Raw genomic sequence first — 9,189 nt, forward strand, 5'->3', positions numbered from 1 at the left:
ATGGCACTAAGCAACAACAGCTATGGTGATTATATAGGAACTCTTAAGTGAAAAGAAACCTGTATCTGTGAAGGACCCTACTTCATGCCAATTATCTGGTATTTCATATAAACGTCAATTTTTAGAAAAACTTAAATTGTAAAAAGTAATGCTGATACAGATCTATGATAAGGCATAAACTTGCCTTAGAAACTATTTTTACATAAAGGTAAGTAGCTATTTTTATACATTTTTTTCAAGCTTTCATAAATTGTTAATTTCACAAATACTAAACTTTGAAGGAACTACTGTTATTTCATCATCCTATAAATGTATGTCATTTTTTAGTCAAACTGAAAAAGTTATCATTTTGAGCCTTCTTCTCTTAGGCCACTTAAACCTGAATCATTTTTTCTTAAATTTTTAAAAAGTTTTTATTGTGAATTGAATGATAGTTTACATGGGAAAATATAGGTTTTACACTCATTGTTTCATTGCAATGATTACAATCTCCTATGTGTGTCATCATTCAACAGCATTTGCTTCTATTCCCTCTGTTGTTTTGGGTTTTTTTGGGGGGTGGGGGTGGGATATACACAAAAACACTCAGGAATATATAATCATTTAAACAACCAAAGGGCACATTCTACAAGCCTGCCTCCTGGCCACCAGCACTCAGTCTTTCTCTTTCCATGAGTATAGAGTTCTTAGCTGCTCTCTCTCACCATGTCCTTATCTCTGCCTCCACCTCTGGTGTCACTGCTTCTCTGGATAGGGTCCCACATTCTGCTCATGCTCTTCTCCCTTGATTGTCCTAGGGTCCTCTGTTTCTGGACTGTAAGATAACTACTCCCCCCTTTTTGTTAACAAAACTTCTACCTTTACAGTTATGACAGCACAATTAGTTTTGATAATAACGACTCCTTACTGAATCATAGGAATCTTATCCCCATCTCTTTTCACCTGACTCGTCTAGACAGAATTCAATAGGGACTTTACCTTGCCCCGTACCCTCTTAAACTAAACTCCCTCTTTAAAACTTGCAAGCCAGTCACTTTGTGCTTTTATTGCCCCCTCATTTTAGGTAGCCAATGTCTGAGTTGCCCATCCCTATCAACCCTGTATGCAGAAGGGATAGGATTGATATGTGATGGGAAGACCTCTTTCCTCTCAGTTGGTATTTTAAGCTACTACCTCCATAAGTATAGGTCAAATTCATCAAATTGTAGCAATTTACACTTGTTTCTTTTATCAAAAATTGTTTTTTTTTATCTTTCTCTAGTCGAGTTCTGATCGTCAAATGGGTACTGTCTGCAAGTTTGGGTGTTCTTGGGCATCTCCCCTCACTTCTTATCAGCTGGATGCTTCAGTCTCAGCTCTAGCCTTGGTGACTATGTCCTCGTCCATGGGCTCATCTGAATAATTTTTAAATCATTTTTCTTATCTTTCAGTTAGAATTTCTGTTGGAAGGTAGGGAATACTACCTGTGAAGGTGAAATAAGAATTGTCCACATACCTTTCCCTGTGAAGCCACTAGTTGTGATTTTAAGCTTTCACTCTGGTGTTCCCAAGATTTTTGCTCCTGCTTCATAGTAGTAATTCTGTTCTCTAAAAGACTTGATTTTGCCAACTGTTTAGGAAGAGAAAAGAAGAGGGCATTTTTGCAAACGTATCTAGCCCTGATTCATATGTTTCCACTTGTGTTGATGCAGCCCTGGACTGAAAGTTCTGTTTAAACCACAGGGTTGGTGGCTCAAACACACTAGTTGCTCCTCAGAAACCCTATACAGGGTCACTATGAGTTGGAAATGACTCAATAGCACTTAACAACAACAACAGCACTTGTATCAACAATAGTCCTGGTGTCGCACTGTAGGATAACCACTGGACTGCTCACCACGAGGTTAGCAGTTCAAACCCACCAGCCGCTCCTCAGAAACCCTACACAGGGTTGCTATGAGTCTGAATTGACTCAATAGCACTTAACAACAGCAACTGTATTGACTAGCCCTGGTGTGGTATTGTAGGATAAGCACTGGATTGGTAACCGCAAGGTCAGCAGTTCAAACTCACCAGCTGCTCTTAGAAATCCTATACAGGTAGCTATGAGTCAGAACCGATTCAATGGCATACATCAACAATTTGTATTGAGAAAAGTCTGGGTGTGGCACTGTAGGGTAAGCACTGGACTGCTAGGTCAGTGGTTCAAACCCACCAAGCACTCCTTGAAACTGATGACACTTAACAATAACACTTGTATCGACAAGATCAAGTGCCATCTAGTAACATGAGGAAGTAGAACAAGCTAATAAAAAGGAAAGACAATTTCCTGATGCCCTGTCTACCTCTAATTTTCAGGAATCTCTTTTCATTTTTCTTTCTCACTGCCTCATATTTTCAAGAATGTACCTTAGAAAGATTATATGGATGTCCATTAATACAGGTAGGAAAAAAAACAGGTTTTTTTTATTTCTAGAAGATGCTATAGAAAAAAGTGCTAGTCTATGAAATATGTTTCAGATTGTTACATATAACAAATTTATACTATATAATATATAAGCAACAGTTATTGTTGTGTGCTGACTCATAATGGTCCTGAATAATAGAGTTTCTGTGGAGTGGTTTGTGGGTTTGAATCTCCAACCTTGTGGTTAGCAATCCATTGTTTATCCTACCGTGACACACCAAGGTCCAACATAGTGATATATATATAAATAACAGTGATAAGCAGCATATTGTTTGTTGTTAAATGCCGTGGGGTTGGTTCTGACTCATAGTGACCCTGCAGAGGGTTTCCAAGGCTTTTGTAGGAGCAGAAAGCCTCATCTTTCTCCTGTGGAGCAGCTGCTGATCTTGTGGTTCGTAGTACAATGCTTATCCTCTGGAGCCACCGCACCCGGATAAGCAACATAGTGACAGACATATAAATGACATTATACATGTATATTAAGTAGCTTTGGGAAATCCACTAGGGTTTTAAAAAAATTCAAGGAAAAATTCTGTCTTTTAATTCTATTTTCCATGAACTTTTTGAAGCTCCCATGTATTAAAACGAGACAAGCTTTGTTATTGTGTTTAATGATATAATTATTAATCAGCTAATTTAGATTCCTGTCATGCCTTCAGGAGATTTAGGGTCACGTAATGCCAGGTGAAACGCTGTTCCAGGAGACTCCGGAACAATTAGGCTAACAGGGGAGACCCACTCAGCACTGCCCATAGAAAACTGCTCATTATGGTGTACATTACAGAGCCATCGTAAGAAGTCTTATTGTTTTTACTACCTTATCAATACAGCTACTTAATTCTTCACTTAGAGCTTCCTTTTCTTTCAGCAGTTTTTCATTGTAGCTTAGAACACTAGAAATTTTTTGCTGGAAGTCAGAGAGATCGGGACATCTGTGCAGCTGTAAGAGATAAACAAATGAGCCCTCCCATCAAATCTCAAGGCTGTATTTATAAAGAGATATTTATAAACAGGACATTTTCATGCCTGCTGCTATTTCCCTATCTCTAGATACTTCAGATGACATATAAACTCTAAGGGTCTATAATTAACTTTAACAAAATGTTCCCTGCTGGCTTCCCCTAACTCTCAATTGAAAGCCCAAACATCTGCTCAGATAGATTCAACCAGACAGACATTGTCAAAAACAAAACAAAAAGGTTCTAGCTTTCCATTTTACCTTCAAGGGTAAAATAAATAACACACCTCCATACTGCCATCAACTTAACTGTTACACATACAGCTCAATACATTTTGCTTATACTTTTTTAAACAAGAAGAAAAATCATTTTCAAATTCTCAGTTAAGGATATAAAATTAGTGTGGAACCATCATTATCCTCTTTAAAGATGAACAAAAGACAGATTTTCAAAAGGTAAGCAAAAAATATGCCCAAGTTAATCAGGATACACTACATAATAACACCTTACAGTATTTATATACAACAAAAGGACCCTAAGAGTTTTTGCTTTTGGTATGTTAATACGACAACAGATACCTTCTCTAGCTATTGCAGAACAGATATTACTTTGAAAAACTCCTTATAAAGCACCTGCTGAGTACTAGTACTGTACTATGCATTATGGGGCACACAAATACTTAAAATCCTATTTGGAAAGCAGGATTTATGTAAGAGTATATACACATACGCTATGGGTCGGAACCGACTCGATGGCACTTAACAACAACAACAACAATATACACATAAATATAACACTAGGTCATACAGATTCAATGTTTCAGTATTCACAGGGAAGGACATCTTGATGCTGATAGACTGAACAGATTCAAGAAACTGAATTTCTAAACTAAAGGTACTATATTAAAGGAATTCTATGGTGAAACCAATAAATCAAATGAAACAACTAAATTCTCCTATTAGACTTCTCACACAAAGATCTGTATTAATGAAAAGTACCTAAAATAGGACAGTGTTTAGAATAATAATTTTAAGGTGGACCCTCTCATACTTTAAGTTAAAACTTTGCTGGAAACCTAATTTGCTATATAAATTTTATAGAAAACACAATAAAATATTATTTGAAAAATGAAAATATTTGCTTGGTACTTTGAAATAGGATCCTTAAAGCCAAATTCCTAAGTGAAGCAGCATCTCTGAAATGCTCTACAAAACCTTCAATGAGACAGACTGACACAATGCACACCACAGTGAACCCACATACCAATGGCGTGAAGATGGCACAGGACCAACCAATGTTTAGGTATGTTATACAAATGGTGGCTGTGAGTCAGAGCCAATTAAACAGCAACTAACAAGGATTGTGGGGTCTACTAGTATCCCCCGTAGCATACTGGATTATGAGCGGGGCAGCAGTTCGAATCTACCAGTTGTTCCAGGGAGGAAAGATAAGACTTTCCGCTCCAGTAAAGATTTATAGCCTCAGAAACCCCATACAGGGTCACTATGAGTCAGAACTGACTCAGTGGCAAACAACCACCACCATAAAAAGTTATTAGGAGTCCTGGTGTGGTGTGGCTGCAGGATAAGCACTGGGCTGCTAACCTAAAGGTTGATGGTTCAAACCCACCAACTACTCCCTGAAAAGTCTATACATAGTCGCTATGAGTCTGGAACTGACTTGATGGCACAAGTTACTAGAGGCTAGGTAGTGGGGATAGTGCTAAAGAATTAAGAAGGACCAGTTTCACCTGTGCCTCACAAGCCTGAGTCAATGGCATCATGAGAGTATTGAGCAAGAAAGTCACTTCGTTTTGACAAGCATATTATCACCTGGCTGGGAAAAAGTAAACCCTACAGGGTAGTTCTACTTTATCGTATATACGGTGACTATGAGTCAGAATTGACTTGATGTCATTGAAAATGGAAGGAGCCCTTGGTGGTAAAGTGGTTAAAAACACTGGCTGCCAGCCAAAAGGTCCGTGTTTTGAACCCACAAGCCACTCCATGGGAGAAGGATATAGCAGTCTGCTTCCATACAGACTACCATCTTGGAAACCATATGGGATAGTTTCACTGTGTTCAACTGACTTGACGGCAGTGGGTTTTGGGTATAGGGTTGTTGTTGTTAAGTACCGTGGAGTCGGTTCTGACTCACAGTGACCCTGCACAGGGTTTCCGAGGCTGTAAATCTTTATGGGAACAGAAAGCCTTGTCTTTCTCCCACGGAATGGCTGGTAGTTTCAAACTGCTGACCTTGAGGTTAGCAGCCCGATTCATAACCACTATGCTACCAGAGCTCCTTTGGGTAGAACAACAAATTTCTTATATTGAAGTGGTTGTGATTCATTTCTAACAATAGAATTTTATAGAGTCTAATAAACACATATGTTATAAGTTACACAACTACAGCAACATTAGAAAATTAACAACAAAAACCAGAACAAACATTTCAACTTTCAACTTTACTAAGCAAAAAACTTCATCAGCAGGATCAATAAAAAGGACATTTGGTGACTACAAAAATCAGACCACTGGGTACCTATTGTTCTATGAATGCCCCCTAAATAACACCAGCCTTACTTGTTTCATTTTCTCTAGTTCATCCTTGAGAAGGAGGTTTTCCTGTTCCACAATATGGGTCTGGATTTTAACTTCAGAAAGTTCTGCCTCTAGGGAAGAAACTAAAGTGGAAGACTAAGAGAAAAATAAAAAGTCAAACAATGAACATATTCATCTAGGCTGGGGCAAACTTACCAGGTTTACAAAAGGTAATACTAAGGAAACACTAAAGCAAATTTAATGGCACACTGTTTTATGACCATATTGAAGGGAACTAACCAAAAGACTGTCCACTTAACGTAGGACTTCTGGTGTGGCACTGTGGATCAGCACTGGACTGGGAACTACAAGATTGGCAGTTCAAACCCACCAGCTGCTCCTCAGAAACCCTATACAGGGTTGCTATGAGTCGGAACCGACTTGACAGCACTTAACAACTCAACTTAACTGGCATGAACATGATTTCTGAAGTACCTTTTGCAGCTTTCTCCATTGTAAACTTATTATCTCATTTCTCTTTGTAGTTAATAAACACAGTGGGAAATATTTTGAGACTATGCAAAGCTCACTTTTCTCAAAACTTTGCCCATTAGTTTTAGTGTATTTCAGTGGACTTTGCTTACAAGTTATAACTTGTGTTTTTCTAATGATGATTTTCTATTTCCTTTTTTCCTTCCAGATTTATATTTGTAATTGTAATGTAAAATAGAGCTATCATTTCTCCTCAATTTTATGTAATCAATTTTGTATCAGTATGTTGTTGTTGTTGTTGTTGAGTGCCATCGAGTGGGGTCCGACCCATAGCGACCCTGTACAGGGTTTCCGAGGGTGTAAATCTTTACGGGAGTAGAAAGCCTCATCTTTCTCCCGCGGAGCGGCTGGTAGTTTCGAACCGCTGACCTTAAGGTTCGCAGCCCGATTCGTAACCACTACGCTACCAGAGCTCCTTGTATCAGTATAGACACTTAGATATCTTAGTCTATACTATCATAATTGGTTTTATTGCTCAAATTGTTCCAGCTTCAACCTTTGGAAGCTCCTTCAGGTTTGGGCCTGTGTTCTTTCAACATGTCCCCATTTTTATTTATTTATTTTTTAGCACCACCTTACTTTCGGTCATTATGAGATATTCCAGGTCCATCTTGTATTTTCCCTGCCTCAGCCCAGGAATCAATCACGTTTCTAATCAGTCCTGGTTCTTTTTATGCGAGAATGATATTTAGAAACCAAAATCTGGGCATTAGGTAACTTCAGTACTGCTGCAACTGCTTCTAGGCAATCTGAATGAACAGAATTAGGAAATATATGTACACTGACATATGCAGGTGGTACAGTAAATGTAGGGCTAATAATCACTAGGATGGTGTTTGTAACACTGTTGCTGCTGTGTGCCGTTGAGTGGTTCAAACCCACCAGCCTCATCAAGGGAAAAAGATGAGGCTGTCTGCCTTGTAAAGAATGACATTCCCAAAAATCCTAAGAAGCAATTCTACTCTGTCCCATGGCGTTACTAGGAGTTGGTGTCTGCTCAATTGTAGTGTGTTAGCCTATCCACATCCACACACCTCTATTTCTGCACCCACCTATTTGTATTTCTCTTAAAAACCATGAATTTATACTGACACCTCATATTCCAATCCAAGACCACAGGGTTCATTTTAGGTTTCCCTCTTTCCTCGCCTATGACATCCTTCTCCAACATAGAGAAATCAGTTCTTGTCTACAATATACAAGTTGTGGTTGTTAAGTGCCATTGAGTTAGCTGCAACTCATAGCAACCCTGTATGGATTTCCAAGGAGCGGCTGTTGAGCTTGAACCACCAGTCTTGTGGTCCAGTGCAGTAACCCACAGCACTACACCACTACAAGAGGGATCTAAAAAGTTCAAGGAAAAAGGGAATTAAAAGATAATGGAATTGTTCTGCAAACTCTTTGAAGTTCCCTGGTATTTACTTACTTTTTCAGTTCTAGTAATCATATAACATAGTTTGAGTTGCTAACATACATAAGAAATGAATTTACTGACTACAGTGCAATATACATGTATAGTTCTTTTTGTCTTTATCCCTACAGTACGCAGCCAAGGTAATGCTGGTGCTGCTGTGTGCCACTGAGTTGGTTCTGATACATAGTGACCGTGTGCAGGGCTTCCTAGGCTGTAAATTTTTACGGAAGCAGAAAGCCTCACCTTCTATGTCAAGGTATTACTTACTTAAATTAGTTATTTTCTTCCCCATCTCTTTAGTGGTTATAATTATTTATTTATAAGACAGATTTGTATGTTAGTGTTTGCATTCCATTTTTGCATCTTCCCCCCATTTTGGTTGGTTTTGATTGTTTTTAATTATGTGAAGAGTATAAATCAGAATGAAATGAAAATTTATACTTAGAGAAAGTCACTCACTTCCTCATTCTTTCTACCCCATTCTTCCGAATTATTCTATTCCTTTTTCACCCATACCCTAGAGGTAAACAATCTCTTTAGATTCTGGTTTATCATTGCTGAATTCTTTTGCCCAAATGAGCAAAAACACATGTTATCTTCTTACGTCTTTCTTTCTTACATGGAGGGAAGCACAGTACAAGCATTTTATACTTTGCCTTTTCCACTGAGTGTATCTAAGAAAACACTATATATTAGTTCATTGAGAAGCTTCCATATTAAAAAACAAAACTTCTTTATAAAACAAAACATCCAGTATATAGTGCTCCACTGTGTGGATGGACCATAGTTTATTCAACCACTTTACTATGTATGGCCATCTAGGATATGATATTTTGCAATCACAAACTATCCTGCAATAACTAACCTTCTGTGTATAAATTTTCACACTGTTAGATGAATGTATTGAGATTGATTTCTAGAAGTGGGAAATGTTTTGTTGAAATGTAGGGACTTAGGTTCTTTTCTTATTGGTGGTGTTAGTGCCTTCAAGTCATTTCCAACTCATAACGACCCTGTGTAGGGTTTCTGAGGAGCAAGCAGTTGGTGGACTTGAACTTCTGATTGATCTTACAGTTAAAAGTCCACTGCTTATCCTACAGCACCACACTAAGACTCATGTCGCTTTTTTGGTGGGGGTTGTGTGCTGTCTAGTCGATTCTGACATATAGTGACCCGGTGTAGGGTTTCTAAGGCCATAAAGCTTTACAGAAGCAGAAAGCATCACCTTTCTCCCATAGCTTTCTTGTTGTTGTTGTTGTCAGGTGCCATCGAGTCAGA

General features: G+C 38.4%; 1 protein-coding gene across 4 annotated transcripts in view; it reads right to left on the bottom strand.

Annotated features, from left to right (window-relative positions):
- The window catches only part of NIN (ninein (GSK3B interacting protein)), a 137,700-nt gene that overhangs the window by 18,524 nt on the left and 109,987 nt on the right, over window positions 1–9,189 (bottom strand). For all 4 annotated transcript variants that reach the window (XM_006872341.1, XM_006872344.1, XM_006872342.1 and 1 more), the window contains 3 exons: window positions 5,988–6,101; window positions 3,264–3,386; window positions 1,496–1,609 (listed from right to left, as the gene is read on the bottom strand). In XM_006872341.1, coding sequence (XP_006872403.1) covers window positions 1,496–1,609; window positions 3,264–3,386; window positions 5,988–6,101 — 351 coding nt within the window. The remainder of the gene's footprint in view (window positions 1–1,495; window positions 1,610–3,263; window positions 3,387–5,987; window positions 6,102–9,189) is intronic.

The sequence above is a fragment of the Chrysochloris asiatica genome, unplaced genomic scaffold (assembly GCF_000296735.1).
Source record: "Chrysochloris asiatica unplaced genomic scaffold, ChrAsi1.0 scaffold00194, whole genome shotgun sequence".
Classification (NCBI taxonomy): domain Eukaryota; kingdom Metazoa; phylum Chordata; class Mammalia; order Afrosoricida; family Chrysochloridae; genus Chrysochloris; species Chrysochloris asiatica.